The sequence below is a fragment of the Lethenteron reissneri genome, chromosome 71 (genome assembly GCF_015708825.2).
Source record: "Lethenteron reissneri isolate LAM-NWPU_2019-01 chromosome 71, ASM1570882v1, whole genome shotgun sequence".
NCBI classification, from domain to species: domain Eukaryota; kingdom Metazoa; phylum Chordata; class Hyperoartia; order Petromyzontiformes; family Petromyzontidae; genus Lethenteron; species Lethenteron reissneri.
In genome coordinates this window covers 3,910,663-3,930,670 of record NC_083849.1, presented here as the reverse complement: position 1 = coordinate 3,930,670, position 20,008 = coordinate 3,910,663, and the positions used below count along the sequence as shown (strand labels likewise).

At 50.2% G+C, this 20,008-nt stretch overlaps 1 protein-coding gene across 8 annotated transcripts in view; it reads left to right on the top strand.

The window, feature by feature from the left end:
- Positions 1–20,008, top strand: part of LOC133361111 (discoidin domain-containing receptor 2-like) — a 104,235-nt gene that overhangs the window by 28,789 nt on the left and 55,438 nt on the right. For 4 of the 8 annotated variants that reach the window (XM_061579950.1, XM_061579951.1, XM_061579952.1 and 1 more), the window contains one exon: positions 16,603–16,748. In XM_061579950.1, coding sequence (XP_061435934.1) covers positions 16,658–16,748 — 91 coding nt within the window. In that variant the 5' untranslated portion in view covers positions 16,603–16,657. Of the gene's footprint in view, positions 1–7,468; positions 7,760–8,381; positions 8,472–16,602; positions 16,749–20,008 lie in introns of all 8 variants that reach the window. The other 4 variants (XM_061579947.1, XM_061579945.1, XM_061579948.1 and 1 more) reach the window with 2 other exon arrangements.

Sequence of the window (20,008 nt, the reverse complement as noted above, 5' to 3'; positions counted from 1 at the left end):
AATGTCGCTGAAGCTTTGCACTCCCCAGGAGGCGGCGTGGCTGATGGGATGTGCTAAATATTCTTTGAATTGTTTACGTGGCGAGACGTGAAGGAGACTTTGCTTATCTTGTTGAGACTTACGCACAGTCACATACCTGTTCGCGCACACATACCTACTGTCTCACTCTCTCGCACAAAGACAAAGATCCCCCGCTTCGCCTCGGCAGACTGTCAGGGCAAGTGCTGTTCGCGTGCAGCACCTACGAAAGCTGGCACTGTGGCACACGAGGGGGTGGGTGGCCAGCACCACGCCCGACCGCCTTTGTCTCCCTAGTGGCGATGTTTACTACACACCGCACCAGGTACTCATTTGAGGCAGAGTCTACCTAGGAGAAGCCCAGGACCTGTTCAGATAATCGTCACTGGTGTTGGCCGTGAGTGGGAATTTAACTTGTGCGGCCAAGTTCGTAGAGCAGCGCGCTGACCGCTACACTACCGCTCCCACACACACAGATACCTGCTTGACCACTCTCACACGCACATACCTACATGCACATACCTTCTTTCTCACTCTTACACACGTACTTACTCTCACACACGCACATACTTACTCTCTCTCACACACACAAACCAATACCCGCCATTCACTGCTAAGTGACGGTGACATCACCACGGTGCCTGTGCCAGGCTAGGTGCACTTTGAAGCCACGTGAAGTGTTGAAGGGTCGCTGACCAGGAGGTCTCGGGACAGACCCTGCAGGTGCCATAGCTTGGCTGACTGAGATGACCGGTAGATGCACCAGCTGTACCCCCTACTGTGCCAACTTGCTGCGTTTTAGCCACCACGTGCTCCGCTCGTAGTTGTGAGCGTCGCTCCTCTGCCCCCCGTTGTTGCTAGGGGGCGACTGCCTCCAACTGCCCAGTAGCAGCGTCCTTCACGAGCCTCCTCCATAGAGGCTGATCCTGACACAGCTGGTACTAGTCGTCGGCAAGTCCACTCAGCTCCACATCCTCCCGTACCGCATCACTCCATCTCTTCTCCAGCCTGTGTCATGTCCGTTTAGCCCCCTCTATGTGGCCAAACAGAAGCTGCTTGGGCACGCGGTGACTGGGCATGCGGGCTACATGAACCCAGCCAACGCAGCCTTGCCTGCCGGAGGAGCTCACTGGTAGGAATGTGTCCAGATCTTTCAAGGATTTGTGAGCCCCTCACACAATCCAGCCTGGTTAAACCCAGGATTGATTGTAGGCATGCCAGCCTGAATGTTTATAACCGACGCAGATGTTCCATTAGAGGGATCCACGTTTCAAAAGGATAGAGAAGGGAGGGCATGACTGTGGCCAAGAAGACCCGAAGCTTCGTGTGGAGCGACAGAACGCGGTAGCTTCCACACAGCGTTACGCAACCGATGAAAAGATAATGCCGTCCGGACTGATTCGGAGTAAAGACCTCTGTTGTCAAACCGGAGCTGGTCATAAGCACACTGCTCAGGTATGGAAAACTCTCCACTCTCTCCACAATCGGGGTGGAGATTTTGGTTGCACAAAATACCCAAGTAGGTGCTTAGTTTTAGTGGGGCTGATGGTAAGACCCCACCTCTTAGTGGTATGCTCCAGGTTCAGCAGCAGCGCCTGCAACACCTCTGAGTGAGCTGCAATCACCAGATCATCAGCATACATAACGTGGTTGACCAAGAGGGAGCCATCCCTCGACCGCACCCGGGCATCGATCAGCCTCACATTGTATTTGATTGAAATTCCTCCGGTACATCCATGAACGCTTCTCGAACTACGTGGTCAAAGATGATGTTTAATCATGTGGGAGCCAGAGGACATCCCTGCCGCACCCCAAGGTGAACAGGTATTGGCTCCGACTCCTGGCCATGTATCTTTACCCGGGCCTGCTCTCACACACACACCTGCATTCTCACTCTCTCATGCACACTACTCTCTAATACACACACACACATATATTACTTCCTATATTATTATTACTACTACACTCATACCTACTCTCTCTTTCACACACATACCTACTCACTCACACAAACACTTACTGTATTTACTCTCGAAATCTCTAACACACACACACCTACTCTCCAACACACACACACACACCTACTCTCTAACACACACTCATACATCTTCTTGGTTCTTTCGGTAAAGTCACGTAGAAGGGAAGTAATAAAATAATAAAAATAATTATAATAAAATTATTCTCACGACGTTTCGGCCACAGCGCAAGCAGCCGTCCTCAGGTGAAAACCAGGTCCGTCGAGGCGACAGAGTCTGAATGAAACAGCACACGAGCTTGGAGCATATATATAAGCTGGGCGCCTTGACAAAGGAATTTGCATATCAAGAGGAATTTAGCATATTTATGGGAAATGCAGGAATGTGATTAGTACTGCATATGCATGTGCATTATGCAGGATTAACAGCATCAAAGGGAGCTGCAGTTGCCGCTACTGCAGTTGCTGCTGCTGCAGTTTCTGCTGCTGCTGCAGTTTCTGTTGCTGCTGCAGTTTCTGCTGCTGCTGCTGTTGCTGCAGTTGCTGCTGCTGCAGTTGCTGCTGCTGCAGTTGCTGCCTTATCCATTTTAATATAACACTATGTATTATTCTACCCACCCTAATGTGTATCACACTGCTATATATTTACTATACAATTACGACACCATACATTACTCTGCACACTGCACCATGCCAGTGAGTGGAACGAGGTCTGAAAGTCACCGTAAACGTAAACACAATCAGTTAAGATCCGAAATGGTTTATTACGTCCTTCCAATGATTGCTAAGCCAGAATCCATCTTCTCGGTTGAAATTGTCTCTGTCTCACACACACACCCACACCCTCCTACCCAACGTCTCACTCTCTCTCACACACACACCTACTCTCTCTCACACACACACCTACTCTCTCTCACACACACACACCTACTCTCTCTCACACACACACACCTACTCTCTAACACACACCCCTACTCTCTAACACACTCCAGCCTCCCACCCACCATCTCACTCTCTCACACCCAGTCAAAAACACACCAAAGATCGCCCCGAGTCGCCTGTAACAGACTGTTGGGGCGCAGGTGATGTGAGCAAGGAGCAGCAGCGCCTATGAAGGCCGCCACTGTGGCACACGAGGGGGTGGGTGGCCAGCGCCACGCCCGGCCGCATTTGTATTCTCCAGTGGCGATGTTTTACACGTCGCGGCGAGGTACTCATTTGAAGCTGAGTCGACCTAGGAGAGGCCCAGGACCGGTTCAGATAATCGTCACCGGTGTTGGCCATGAGCGGGAATCAAACTCTGGTCGCCGGGTTAAAGCGCATCTTACGGCTAACCTATACACTACCAGTCCCTATACACAACAACAACAACAACAACCGCCATTGGCCACTAAGTGGCGGTGACGTAACCACGACGCTTGTGCCAGGCCATGTGTGCACATTGAGGCCACGTGAAGTGTCGAATGCCCGCTGGCAGGAGGTCACGGGGCAGACCCAGGTGCCACAGATCGACTGACTGAGATGACCGAGACAACTGGCTGATGCACCATCTGTGCCCCCTACTGTGCCAACTTGCTGTGCTTTAGCCACCCAGCGCTCCGCTCGTTGTTGTGAGCGTCGCTCATCCGCCCTCTGTTGTTGTTGGAGGGCGACTGCCTCCAACTGCCCAGTAGCGTCCTTTACGAGCCTTCTCCACAGAGGACGATCTTGACACCGCTGGTGCCAGTCATCGGCAAGTCCACTCAGCTCCACATCCTCCTGTACCACATCACTCAATCTCTTCTCTAGCCCGTGCCACGCCCATTTAACTCCCTTTATCTGGCCGAACAAAAGCTGTTTAGGCATATGGTGGCTGGGTATGCGGGCTACATGGCCCAGCCAACGCAGCTTTGCCTGCCGGAGGTGTTCACCGATGGGACTTTGTCCAGATCTTTCGAGGATTTGTGAGCTCCTCACACAATCCAGCCTGGTTAAACCCAGGATTGATCGTAGCCTAAATGTTTCTAACCGGTGAAGATGTTCCATTAGGGGGGTCCACGTTTCGCAAGCATAGAGAAGGGGGGGAATGACTGTGGCTGAGAAGACCCGAAGCTTCGTGCGGAGTGACACACAGCCTTACGCAACCGATGAAAAGATAATGCCGCTCGACTGATTTGGAGTGAGACCTCTGCTGTTAAACCGGAGCCAGTAATGAGCACAATGCCCAGGTATGGGAAACTCTCCACTCTCTCCACAACTGCACCATCACCGGTTGGGAGTTGTGGGGGTGGAGTGACCGATGGTACAAAATACCCGGGCAGGTGCTTCGTTTTGGTGGGGCTGATGGTAACGCCCCACCTCTGAGTGGCACACTCCAGTTTCAGCAGCAGCGCCTCCAAATCCTCCTCTGAGTGAGCTGCAAATGTCCATGTCGACGGCATACATAACGTGGTTGACCAATAGGTAGTCATCCCTTGACCGCACCCAGGCATCGATCAGCCTCCCATTGTATCTGTACCAGATGGAAATTCCTCCGGTACAGCTACTGAAGGCTTCACGAACTACGTGGTCAAAATAGATGTTAAATAATGTTGGAGCCAGAGGACATCCCTGTCGCACCCCAAGGTGTACAGGGAATGGCTCTGACTCCCGGCCACGTAGTTTTACCCGGGCCTGCTCACCATCATGAAGGTCCTTAATGAGCGTGAGTAGAGGGTCAGGGACTCCGAAAGCACAGAGAACAACCCAGAGCCTCGGTTTACTGATGCTATCATATGCCTTGACCAGGTCAATTAAGCAGAGATGTAGGTATTATTGGAATTCCTGTACACCTCTGCTGTAGCAGACGGACCGAAAATATGGCATCTGTGCAGGACCGCCCTTTCCTGAAACCGCATTGGGGCTCCGCAAGCCTTTCCTCAGCGTGCCTAGCAAGGTGATGTTGAATTATCCTTGCCAGGACCTTTCCCGGCACACTGAGGCATGAGATGCCCTTGTAGTTGTTAGTCTGTGCAGTCCCCCTTCTTAAAGAGAGGGACCACCAGGGCATCCTTCCAATCCTGCGGAACCCATCCAGTAGCCCAGACTGTTGTTATGATGTCATGTAGGGCAGTCTGCGCACAAACGCCAACCTCCGTCAGCATTTCGCTTGGGAGATCATATCTGCCCGGTACCTTTCCTGATCTCAGACTCTGGATCGCCTTCAGTACTTCCTCAATGGATGGCGCCTCAGCCAGCCACTCATAGGGGGTGACTTCCTCCTCCAATTTTTGAGGCACCGCATCCTCAGCAGGGTCATCCCCACTTTGTCCCATGATGTTTTCCAGGCTGAGGGATTCCCCCTCCTCCAGGACCTCACAAAAATGCTCAGCAAATCTGCAAACCTCTTCCTGGGGGTCGGAGATTGGATCACCATTCTTTCCCCTATTGATGGTAATAGGTATGGCGCTGCAGGTTACTGTTTTTGATGGAGTTAAATAGGGATTTGTGATCGCGGGCCATTAAGGCAGACTCCATCTCCTCAGCAACCCACGACCACCACCCATCCTTGCAGCGCCTCACGGCTCTCCGAACCTCTGAGCGAAGGCTGCGGTAAGCCTCCTTATTCTCTGACGTGGGATGGTGTAGCCGATGAGAGTGGGCCTGTCGCTTTTTCTCAACCATCCTGAACATCAGGAGGAGTGGGGAACGATGCCAATCCCAGCTACAAGCGATCATGAAATTCTCGCTTGCAACTTCCATCAACTCGCTGAGACTAGGTCACCTTAGGTTGGAATGGGGTCCTGGGTGTACACCCACCACCGGAGTGGAAGAATGGCAGGCGCATCTTACAGATGACTACTCGATGGTCAGAGGGCAGATCAGCTCCATGGTAGGTCCTGGTGTCAAGGACATGGGCTCGCATCCGCTGGTTCGTCAATATGTAGTCCAACAATGTTTTTGCTTGGACCCGGCATGCATCCATGATGTTGTGTGGATGTGCCAATGCTGGAACAGCGTGTTGGTACTTACAAGCCCACGGGCTGCACAAAAATCTAGCAGCCTCCTACCGTTGTTATTGAGCTGATCTGGCCCATGCCCTCCAATCACTCCAGAGCAAGTGCCAGCATCATGACCAACTCGGACATTGAAGTCACCCAACAAGATGACTCTTTCCCGAGGGGGGCCACTTTAGCCAGCACCTGTGACAGGAGGTCATAGAAGGCATCTGACTCATCGGCCTTGCCTGCATCCCTCCACGGATGTTCGTCTTCGGTGGGGGCATAAGTAACCACGACCACCACTCTTCGTCTCCGGTTAATGGGAAGGCGAGCCCAAAGTAGCCTGGGGCTTACAGCTTCCCACACCTCACCGCCACGCTCCCACGCCCCCTTCATTATTTTGTTCAGAAGAAGAGCCAAACCTGTTGTTTGCCAGTCTCCTGCCCCGAGTAGAGGACTTTCCACCTCTCATGGTGGCAGGAGCCAGAGCCGGTCCACCGGACCTCCTGAATGCCACAGAGATCCAGGCGGTACCGGCCTAGCTCCCGACAGAGGAGTGGCAGCCTCTCCTCCGCAGTGAGCGTTCGAACATTCCACGTAGCCACACGTAGTGGCTTTTTGTTGTTTCTGGAGGAGCACCTGAGGGTAAATATTCAATCTCCTGGCTCCGCCAGATGGGGTTTGGCCCCTAGACGTCATAGACGTCTGTCCCCCCGGAGCCTCCGGCACAAGCTTATTCATTAGATATTTTTCACGTGGTTTAGTGCTAATTTATTGAAGATGAAGGGGTTACCAGCCCCTCGCACCCATCCAGAGCCCCCATTTAGCTGCTGTGGTGGTCACAAATGCCCTGAGGGGAAAGGCCAATTGGAATTGGCCCCTCCCCCACGGCACTGCCCACGACAGCGTTGCCCGTCCTGCACCACGGGGAGGTAGGGGGTTCTTTTTGCCCAACGTACACACACACTCACACAAACACACTCTCTCTCTCACACACACACACAAGAACACACACACGTACACAAATACTCACACCAACACTCTCTCACACACAAGAACACACACGTATACACACACTCACACCCACACTCTCTCACAGACCCATACACGAACACCCGTTCATAAGCCTATGACCCACAATGTGTCCGATCTCGTCAGACCTCTGAAGCTCAGCAGATGGTTAGCCTGGACAGCGCTTGGATGGGTTAGGGTCCTCATAATCAACATCGGTATCATCATCACTATCACTCCGCTCACTCGCCCACCAGATGCCTCCTTGTAACTCTGCTACCACTACTACAATGGTTAATGTTTCCATGAACTCAATGCTTTTGTTGCGTCGTAGAACCACACGGAGACAGAACTTTTTGTAAGGGCTTTTGCCGTTTATGAACACTTTGAAACACTCGGTCTCACACCAGGGGTAGTTGTTCTCTATACTCTGTCCTTCCCATGGACCCCCGAGCTCTTCTTGTCCTAACCTCGGCTATCCCTTGGGCTCTCTCACTCGGACCAGGACGGGGGTTCATCCAACACCGCCCGGCCGAGGAGAGAAGAACCCCACTCACTCCCAGCCGATTCTCACAGACTTCTTGGAGCCCTACTCTCGGCTATCTCTTCGGCTCTCCCACTCATCGACCCCGGACAGGGGTTCAGCCAACACCATCTGGTCACGAGCGGGAGAGACCTCCTGCAGCTGATCCACACTCCGGGCTCCCACAACGAGCCCGCCTTCGTCACGGGGTCCCCGTTAAGTACCCCTTGGGCGGCTCCTCCCCTTCGCTCGGACCTGCCACTGCTCCCGAAGGTATCCCCTTACAGCACCCATGACATGACGTCATCAGACTACTCCTCTACACATTGATTCGTCTGGCCATGTTGAGGACTCGGATCTACCAGACTGTCAAATCACCCTAATCCCAATACCACCGCCATTCGCCACTAAGTGACAGTGACGTCCCCACGGCGCCCATAATAGGCCAGGTTCACTTTGAGGCTATCACATGAAGTGTTGAAGGCTCGATGACGAGAGGTTTTGGGACAGACCCTGCAGGTGCCGTGGGTTGACTGATTTAAATGACCGGTAGATGGACACCAGCTGTAACACCTACTGCCAGGCTAGGTGCAGGAGGTCTCGGGACAGACCCTGCAGGTGCCATGGGTTGATTGAGATGACTGGTAGATGCACACCAGATGTGCCCCCTACTGTGCCAACTGGCCGCTTTTTAGCTGCCCAGAGTTCCGCTGTTGTTGTGAGCGTCGCAACTGCCCAGTAGTGTCCTTCACGATGCTCCTCCACAGAGGCCGATCTTTACACCGCTGGTACCAGTCGTTGGCAATTCCACTCGGCTCCATTTCATCCCGTACCACATCACTCCATCGCTTCTCTAGGCCACGCCATGCCATTTTATTGCTATCCGTCCAAACAGAAGCTGCTTGGCCATGCTGTGGTTGGGCATGCGGGCTTCGTGACCCAGCCAACGCAGCCTTTCCTGCCAGAAGAGCTCACCACCCTTCAGGTCACAACAGTAACACACTCACCCATCCAATCACTCACCCTCCCAATGAATCACTCAATCACTCACTCACAACACTGCTGGTAACAATAACAACAACACACTCACTCACTCAATCACCCACTTACTCACACACTCTCCCCTATTGCTCACCCACTCACTCATCCGCACACCGGCTCACGCACCACCCTGCAGGGCACAACAACCGCCATTCGCCACTAAGTGGCGGTGACGTCCCCACAGCGCTTGTGCCAGGCTATGTGCACTTTAAAACCACGTGAAGTGTCGAATGTTCGCTGGCAGGAGGTCACGGGACAGACCCTAGTGCCATGGGTTAACTAACTGAGACGACTGGCCACTTCACCAGCTGTGCTCCCTACTTTGCCAACTTGCTGTGGTTTAGCCGCCTGGCGCTCGACTCGTTGGTGTTAGCGTCGCTCTTCACAACACACTCACGCACTCGCTGAACCACCACACTGCAGGTCACAACAGCAACACACTCACCCATCCAATGACTCACCCTCCCAATGACTCACCCAGTCACTCACCCACTTGCAACGCTGTCGGTCACAACAACGACACACTCACTCAATCACCCACTCACTAACACAACAACACACTCGCACAACAACACACTCACACAACAACACATTCACACAACAACACACAACAACAACACACTCACCCATCCAATCACTCACCCTCCCAATGACTCACCCAGTCACTCACCCACTCGCAACGCTGTCGGTCACAACAACGACACACTCACTCAATCACCCATTCACTAACACAACAACACACTCCCTCAATCACCCAATCACTCGCACAACAACACACTCGCACAACAACACACTCGCACAACAACACACTCGCACAACAACACACAACAACAACCGCCATTCGCCACTAAGTGGCGGTGACGTCACCACGACGCTTGTGCCAGGCCAAGTGCACCTTGAGGCCACGTGAAGTGTCGAACGCCCGCTGACAGGAGGTCACGGGGCAGACCCAGCAGGTGCCACGGGTCGACTGACCGAGATGACCGAGATGACTGGCTGATGCACCACCTGTGCCCCCTACTGTACCAACTTGCTGTGCTTTAGCCACCCGGCGCTCCGCTCGTTGTTGTGAGCGTCGCTCCTCCGCCCTCCGTTGTTGTTGGAGGGCGACTGCCTCCAACTGCCCAGTAGCGCCCTTCACGAGCCTCCTCCACTGAGGCCGATCTTGACACCGCTGGTACCAGTCATCGGCAAGTCCACTCAGCTCCACGTCCTCCTGTACCACATCACTCCATCTCTTCTCTAGCCTGTACCGCGCCCGTTTAGCCCCCTCGACCCGGCCGAACAAAAGCTGTTTAGGCATGCGGTGGCTGGGCATGCGGGCTACATGACCCAGCCAACGCATCCTTGCCTGCCGGAGGAGCTCACCGATGGGACTTTGCCCAGATCTTTCAAGGATTTGTGAGCTCCTCACACAATCCAGCCTGGTTAAACCCAGGATGGATCGTAGGCAGGCCAGCCTAAATGTTTCCAACCGGCGAAGATGCTCCCTTAGGGGGGTCCACGTTTCGCAAGCATAGAGAAGGGAGGGAATGACCGTGGCCGAGAAGACCTCTCACAACAACACACTCCAATCATCCACTCACTCAAACAACAACATACTCACTCAATCACCCACTCACTGACACAACAACACACTCACTCACACAACACACACACAACAACACACTCACTCAATCACCCACTCGTTCACACACTCCCCTCTATCACACTCATCCTATCACACATCCGCACACTCACTCAAGACACTCACCCACCCATTCACTCACCCAATCACTCACAACACTGCAGGTCACAACAACAACAACACACTCACTCACACACTCACTTAACCCCAGATGCACAGGCCAACCACTTGATCCGTTCGGCCTTAACGACGGTAACCATGAGGCAGGGGTGACTGAATAAGCCACAGTCCTTGAACTTTAGACCCCCGTTGCCGGCAGCGATTGTGGCAGTCACGGCCGAAGGGGCCCTTCCTCGAATCGCTTGGAGGCCTCTTTTTCTTTCAAAATGTAGTTTTTGGGGGGGGTTAGATCGCGTAATTATAAATGTATCGTTAGACCCAGCACTACCCGACACAGCCAATTAATGAGGGTTGTGTCACATAAACAGAACGTGCCATTTCGTTACTAGTACAGTACACCGCTTGTGTGTTGGAGAGCAAATCCACAACATTTAAAATCTGAGCACAAGTACAATCTGAGCACAAGTACAATCTGAGCACAATGTGAGCACAATGTGAGCACAAGTACAATGTGAGCACAAGTACAATGTGAGCACAAGTACAATCTGAGTACAATGTGAGCACAAGTACAATGTGAACACAAGTACAATGTGAGCACAAGCACAATGTGAGCACAAGTACAATGTGAACACAAGTACAATGTGAGCACAAGCACAATGTGAGCACAAGTACAATGTGAACACAAGTACAATGTGAGCACAAGCACAATGTGAGCACAAGTACAATGTGAGCACAAGCACAATGTGAGCACAAGTACAATGTGAGCACAAGTACAATGTGAGCACAAGTACAATGTGAGCACAAGTACAATCTGAGTACAATGTGAGCACAAGTACAATGTGAGCACAAGTACAATGTGAGCACAAGTACAATCAGGAGTTAATAGTAACACACCGATTGTGTGTGGGTGAGCAAATCCACAACATTTACAATCTGAGTTATAAATTTTGATTTAAAGCTTTCGTGACTGCAGGGATTCATATTCTTGGTTCTTTCGGTAAAGTCATGTAGAAGGGAATTTTATTATTTTATTATTTCCCTTCTACGTGACTTTACCGAAAGAACCAAGAATATGAATCTGAGTACTGTTCAAATGACTAGCTTTTTTCTTGGGTTGTTGGTGAAAGCCATCCAGAGTTTATCGAAGCTGCCCATGTTTATTGTTTGTAGAGCTCCGTGGCTTTGCAAAGGGTGGGATATTCTTTTTCTCTCTGTAATGAAAAGCCATTTTATTTATTTATTTGTCAACCACACAGTGGTGTGGCAAAAAGCGTCTTTGCAAATCCTGGCTCCGGGTTGGCATCTCTGTCGGCGTGCCAAGCGGGGCGGGCAGAGGGGGGGGGGGAGACTTCACATTCCTCTCCCGGAGTGTCCCATCAGGAGGGTGCGCGTTCACCACCACTCATCGCGTTCACCACCACTCATCGCGTGTTCACCACCACTCATCGCGTTCACCACTCCTCATCACGTTCACCACCACTCATCATGTTCACCACCACTCATCGCGTGTTCACCACCACTCATCGCGTTCACCACCACTCATCGCGTTCACCACTCATCACGTTCACCACTACTCATCACGCTCACCACCACTCATCACGTTCACCACCACTCATCACGTTCACCACTCATCACGTGTTCACCACCACTCATCGCGTTCACCACCACTCATCGCGTTCACCACTCCTCATCACGTTCACCACCACTCATCGCGTTCACCACCCCTCATCACGTTCACCACCACTCATCACGTTCACCACTCTTCATCGCGTTCACCACCACTCATCACGTTCACCACCACTCATCGCGTGTTCACCACCACTCATCGCGTTCACCACTCCTCATCACGTTCACCACCACTCATCGCGTTCACCACCCCTCATCACGTTCACCACCACTCATCACGTTCACCACTCTTCATCGCGTTCACCACCACTCATCACGTTCACCACCACTCATCGCGTGTTCACCACCACTCATCGCGTTCACCACTCCTCATCACGTTCACCACCACTCATCACGTTAACTACTACTCATCACGTTCACCACCACTCTTCATCGCGTTCACCACTCTTCATCACGTTCACCACCACTCATCGCGTTTACTACTCATCGCGTTCACCACCACTCTTCATCGCGTTCACCACTCTTCATCGCGTTCACCACCACTCTTCATCGCGTTCACCACTCTTCATCGCGTTCACCACTCTTCATCACGTTCACCACCACTCATCACGTTAACCACTACTTATCACGTTCACCACCACTCTTCATCGCGTTCACCACTCTTCATCGCGTTCACCACTCTTCATCACGTTCACCACCACTCATCGCGTTCACCACCACTCATCGCGTTCACCACCACTCATCGCGTTCACCACCACTCATCACATTCACCACCACTCATCAAGTTCACCACCACTCTTCGCGTTCACCACTCATCGCGTTAACCACTCTTCATTGCATTCATCACCACTCATCGCATTCACCACCACTCATCGCGTTCACCACCACTCATCGCGTTCACCACTCATCGCGTTCACCACTCCTTGCGCATGGTGCTGGCCACCACACCCTATTGTCCGGCCTTCATAGACGCTCGCTAGCAGCACTTGTCCCAATAGTCTGTTAAGTCTATACAGAGGATCTTTGTCTTTGTTTGGTGGTTAGTGCACAGCACCACAAAGCTAGCGAGACACAAGTTCGATTCCTGGTCGTGGACGACATCAGTGACGAATATCTGAACCAATTCTGGGCCTGCTCTAGGTTGACTCGGTATCAAATGAGTAGCTGGCCCAGTGTGTACACATCGCCCCCAGGGAGACAAAGGCGGCCGGGCGTGGTGCTGGTCACCCACCCCCTCGTGCTCCGTGCTGGCCTTCGTAGACGCTCGCTAACAGCACTTGCCCCTACAAGTCTGCAAAGGCTATACGGGGGATATTTTTTGTCTTCGTGTGATCCCAATTGAAAAATGTTGCAGATAATGTTCACCATTGGAATGTTTGCCCTGTACCAGTTTCATTTAATCCCAATTGAGTCATTCTTTGTGGTATATTTTTTAACATTGGGATGTTTGGATAATATCAGTTACGGTGCATGGGAAGTATGGAAGAATCCCTTGCAATAATAGAGGTTTTTCTTGGGTTAGATCGCATAAATATATAAATGTGTCGTTCAACCCGCCACCACCCGACACAGCCAATTAGTAAGGTTTGTCACGTAAACAGAATATGCCAATTCGTCACAAGTGCAGCACTAACCGGTGTGTTGGAGAGCCAAGCCTACGTGTTAAAATTACAACTAGCTTAATCAAATTGTACATGTTGTGGGTTGGCTCTCTAACACACCGGTTAGTGCTGTACTAGTAAGGAATTGGCATGTTCTGTTTACGTAACAAACCTGACCAATTGGCTGTGTCAGGTGGTGGCGTGTTTCACAAAACATTTATATATTTACGCGATCTAACCCAAAAAAAACCTGTATTATGGATATTGGTCGCGAAAACCTACTACGTGTTAAACTCCCTTGCAATAATGTAACTATATTTACCCAACTTCATCGCCATTTCGCTACCGCCATCGTGAGAAGATGGAATCCATTCGGAAACATCGCAAAGCAGCCCACATCTTGGCGTTAAAGAATGCTCCCCCGGAAGCAGACATCACGGAGCTACATCCGAGATTCCTTCTCCAAGTGACGTCTGGTTCACTTAGTGTGGAGCAACACTCTCCCAGGGTCAGTGTCTCAGTGTCTCCAGACTACGTCGCAGGATTAGTGTTTGACCCAGACACTCATCCTGAGACCCGGTCTTAACTCAAAACACTGAGCCCCCAGTGTCAACTCGAGAGACTGCTCTGAGACCCGGTCTCAACTCAAGACACTGATCCTGAGACCCGGTCTTAATTGAAGACACTGTACCTGAGACCCGGTCTTAATTGAAGATACTCATCTTGAGACCTGATCAGACACTGATCCTGAGACCTGGACTCCAGGAGCTGCCTAAATGGATGAATGTGTGTTTTTAAACTAACATATCTTTCAGTTAATGATTATCGTGTCTAAACATTTCTGTGTATGTGTAGCCATGTTTGTGTGTGTGGAACCTGGCTACGCAAGTTTGATTATTGGTCACGGACAACATCAGTTGCAAATATCTGAATCAGTCCTGGGTCTCCCCTAGGTCGACGCAGCCCCTTCAAATGAGTACCTGGTGCGGTGTATACAAACATCGCCACTGGGGAGACAAAGGCTTCCGGGCATAGTGCGGGTCACCCACCCCATCGTCCGGCCTACATAGGTGCTCACTAGCAGCACTTGCCCCAATAGTCTATTAAGGCTATATGGGGGATCTTTGTCTTTGTTTGGGTGTTAGTGCATTGCACTACGAATGTTCGATTCCTGGTCGTGAACAACATCAGTGACGAATATCCTAGCAAGTTCTGGGCCTTCTCTAGGTTGACTGTTTTAAATGAGTAGCTAGCCCAGTGTATAAACATCGCCCCCAGGGAGACAAAGGCGGCCGGGCGTGGTGCTGGCCGCCCACCCCCTCGTGTCCCAAGCCGGCCTTCATAGACGCTCACTAACAGCACTTGCCCCAACAAGTCTGCAAATACTATATGGGGGATATTTGTCTTTGTGTGATCCCAATTGAGAAATGTGCAAGTAATGTTCACCATTGGAATGTTTGCCCCATTCCAGTTACATTTGTATGGGGGTTTTATTTTTGCGTAGCTCAGGGAGGAAATCTGAGAACCCGGAGGAAAGCCAATGCAGAACAAGGGTAGAACACACCAACTCCACTCACTCACTCTGTAGAACAGGGGTAGGACACACTAACTCCACTCACTATGTAGGACAGGTGTAGAACATACAAACTCCATTCACTCACTCTGTAGGACAGGGGTAGAACACACAAACTCTACTCACTCACTCTGTAGGACAGGGGTAGAACACACACACTCCACACACTCACTCTGTAGAACACACAAACTCTACTCATTCACTCGGTAGGACAGGGGTAGAACACACAAACTCCACTCTGTAGAACAGAAGTAGAACATACAAACCCCCACTCACTCTCTGCCTCTGTAGAACAGGGGTAGAACAGAAAGGCACCCAGGTTGAAATTGAACCCAGGCCCCTCGTGCTGTGAGGCACGTGTGTAACCACTGTGCCACCCCTGTCGCCCAAAATATGTGTCCGTGATGGCGGTACACCAGTGCAGCATGACAACACACCGGTCTTCGTAAAGCAGTTCTCAAATAAACTTTTGAATAATCAAATCTGTTTTATTTCGATCTTTCATTGACCCTGTCACCACGTTTAATGCGATTCCAAGGTGTATTCAGTCGACTGAGACTTGCTACAAAGGGTCAGTATTGACTGTTGATTTGGGTTCCGTTGAATCAGGGAACCGTCTGACCAAGTCTAGGTAGGACACGAGTCAAATCTTGCCTTTGGAACATAGAGCCAGCCAATTGTCATCAGGGCTGGGTTGCTGATATACGGCAACAGATGGTGAAGCTTCCTCTTCAGCCGCTCAAATAAACATTCCTCTTCCGATCGCTTCGACTTCACGACAAACCGATATTGACACAACACCACCATTATCCCGCAAGATGTTGTGACTGGGGGCTTTATGAATCGTGGCAATATAAATACATATTTAGACTATATTTATTATACTGCTCACCACCGGTGTATACCATCCAATACGTGTGTGTCTTTGTCTATTTCATACCTGTTAACCTACACGGTTTACCCCGTATTTTGTGCAGGGAAATTGAGTTGTCAGGTCCATACGGCGTAAAGCCGTTTCAATACAGGCAAAATATAAAAATGTGTCGATTTGCTTATGTTTCTCCCTCGTGATGGGACTTTGTAGGATGAACGTTGAGATTTATAAGGGCACGGGGTGACCAATAAGGTCTGAATTTGACTAATAAGGTCGGCACTAATAAGGGTTGACAGGTATTGTATGTCACCGTGTGTGTGTGTGTGTGTGTTCAGGCCCTGGGAGCGGTAGCGTCATGATTAGAACTCTGCGCTACAAACCCGTCGAGCAGGTTTCAATTTCTGCTCACGGCCAACACCAGCGACAAAGATCTGAACCGGTTCTGGGCTTCCCCTAGGTCAACTCAGTCTCAAATGAGTACCTGGTGCGGTGTGTAAACATTGTCACTCAGGATACAAAGGTGGCCGGGCGTGGTGCTGGCCACCCACCACCTTGTGTACCGTTCCGGCTTTCATAGGTGCTCGCTAACAGTACTTTCCACAAAAGTCTGTTCTTCATGGCTATATGCGGATCTCTGTCTTTGTCTTTGTTCAGGCCCTAAAGTTCGCATGAAGTTCCACCCGGTGGATCGCAGCTCACGGCTGCAATCATGTCAGTCTCTGGGCCGCCGTCTGGACCGTGCTCTGGGCTGGTTCTGCTCATCGTCTTGGCTGCAGCTGTGAATGGGCAGTTCCTGCTGAGTGAGTTGATGCTTAATCGAGCAGCTGTGCTGTGCGAATGTGTGTGTAATAGAGAGTATATGTTCGTGTGTGTGACTACAGTGGTACGCCGGATGGTAACGTTGTGGTGAGCAATGCCATTGGGCGGGGGGGGGGGGGGAAGGCCGATTTTAACCAGTTGATCCTGACATCTTTTGTAACCACCACAGCAGTCAATTGGGAATCTGGACGGGTGCAAGGGGCTTGTAATCCCTCCGCCTTCAATTCAATTACCGCTAAACTACACCATCGCAATCATTGAAAACTTGGTTCATCAAGGACTGAATACTGGGGTACCCCCCCTAGTGAGACACTACTTAACCAATACATACTTAACCTGGAATGGAACTTTCTACAAGCAAACTGAGGGCACCCCAATGGGCTCCCCCCTATCTCCGGTTGTAGCGAACATTTTCATGGATAAATTTTAGACTGACGCCATCCAGACTGTCACTCTACGCCCGACCTTATGGAAGAGGTACGTAGATGACACTGTTGTCATCTGGCCACATGGCCGGCCTGCTCTAGACCAATTTCTCGACCACATCAATTCCATACACCCAGTCATCAGATTCACCATGGAAGTCGAAAAAGATGGCAAGCTACCCTTTTTGGATGTCCTAATTAAAAGGAGCCCTGATGGTTCAATGAGCCACTCTGTCTACAGGAAAGTCACCCATACGGATGCTTACCTAAAACCGGATTCCCACCACCATCCATCCCAGAAGAATTCCCTCATCAAGACTCTATACCATAGAGCCCAATGCATATCCGACCAGGAACACATTGCCAGTGAACTCAAACACGTACACCAAGCTCTTAAGGCTAATGGTCACTCCGACTACACAATCCGTAAAGCCATCACTCCAACCATCAAGAAGGATCCTACATTGCTGGGGTCACAAAAAGATCTCCAAAATCCTGATTAAACACAAGATCCAGGTCCGATTCAACACAGTACATAAAATCCGTGATCTGGTCCCGTCTGTAAAAGATGTGGTTCCAGATATACAGTACCCTGGCATCTACAAACTAAGTTGCCTCTGTGGTAGCAGTTACATTGGAGAAACCAAACGACATGTCTCGGACCGCATCCGTGAACATAAAGCAGACTTGAAACACGGTAGGACAAACACCTCAGCCGTGGCAGATCACTGTTACAATTCAGTGGGCTCACATGACATTGACTTCTCCAAGACAGAGCCATCTGGCTACCATGAGAGATTCGTTCATGAGGCGATCCACATATACAAACACAGAGACAATTTCAACCGAGAAGATGGATTCTGGCTCAGCAATCATTGGAAGGACGTAATAAACCATTTCGGATCTTAACTGATTGTGTTCACGTTTACGGTGACTTTCAGACCGCATTCCACTCACTGGCATTGTATTATCCGCAGGGAATGGATTCTTTGCTCCGCTCCAAGTTTCCTATCACTACTCTCCCATTGACATATTTCGTTGCTTCCTCTTAGTATATTTCATACGACGGTCAAATGGTACAGTGTATAATAACAAATAGTATAAAAATGTATATGCTTAATACAATGTACAAAGTAATATATAGTATCGTAATTGTATAGTGAATATACAGCAGTGTGATATACATTAGGTTGGGTAGAATAATGCATAGTGTAATATTACAATGTATAAGGTATAGGGTGGTTTATAGCAATACAGTATATCATTTAACGTTGAGTTTGTCTATGGCAGTATATAGTACGGTGTAGACTCGCGTGATGTAAGAGAATAAAGTTTAGATGGAAGCATATTATATTTTTTACGATGTAGAATGGTAATGTTTACTTACTGTTAGTAACTCGGCTTATTGTAGAGTATATTTAGTATACTGATGATACTATGTAGTTTATACTTTAGTTGTTTACGTGGTGGTTTTAGTTACTGCAGCTACATACTATTAACACTTCTTCCCTTTATTAATACTACCCCTATCCCCTCCCTTTGATGCTGCTAATCCTGCATAATGCACGGACATACGTAGTACTAATCACATACCTGCATTTCCCATAAATATGCTAAATTCCTCTTGATATGCAAATTATTTTGTCAAGGCGCCCTTTCCCCCCCTTCCAACCCAGCTTATATATATGCTCAAAGCACGTGTGCTGTTTCATTCAGACGCTGTCGCCTCAACAGACCTGGTTTTCACCTGAGGACGGTTGCTTGCGTTGTGGCTGAAACGTCGTGAGAATTATTTTATTATGTATTATTTTTATTATTTTACTACTTCCCTTCTACGTGACTTTACCGAAAGAACCAAGAAGATGAATACATGGAAAAAATCAAACTAAACCTGTGCCAGAGGCCCGAGGGGGCCAGGCATCTGACGTCTCCTGGCCAAACCCCATTTGGTGGAGCCAGGAGACTGAACTCATACTCTCAGGATTCCTCCAGAAATGGCAAAAAAAACCACTGTGGGTGGCCACGCGGAATGTTCGAAAGATGCCACTCCTCTGTCAGTAGATGGATCGGTACTGCCAGGAGGTCCGGTGGACCGGTTCTGGCTCCAGTCACCATGAGGGGTGGACAGTCCTTTACTCGAGGCAGGAGGCTGCTAAACAACAGGGAATGGCTCTTCTTCTGACAAAAAGAATGAAGGAGGCATGGGAACACGGTGGTGAGGCGTAGGAAGCTGTAAGCCCCATGCTACTGTGGGCTCACCTCCCCATCAACGCACTTTGTGGAAGCGGCCTGAGTTATCGCTCCATATGCCGTTCTGGGTCTGCTCGGCTACAGTTATGCCCTTCCCTTTCTATATTTGCGAAACTTGGACCCCTCTATAGGAACACCCTTGAGAAATCTAGCCAGTTCCATCAGTGAGCTCCTCAAAAAGACGAGGCTGCGTTAGCTGGGGCATGTGAGTAGAATACTGAATTGTGGAGTCTGGAACCACCACACCTGTATCTCCCACACGTATTTTTGCCTGAGCCCGAGTGCCAACCAGTAGAACCTCAGATATTCCTGAATCAAATATCATTTAGTTTCCTGAAAACCACACGTGCACCAATTGCACGCAACCTTTGAGGTTACCGAGGTTCTCCATATCTAACGTTGACTTCACTGCGGTGTGCAATTGTGTATCATCAGCATGTCATGCGATGAGATGACATCGCCAATCGTTAAGACGCATGTTGAAAATAGGAAAAGCCCAAGGATGAACCCTTGTGGTATGCCAACTAGGCACAGCATACGTAATGACTGTTCATCACCAAGCTTGA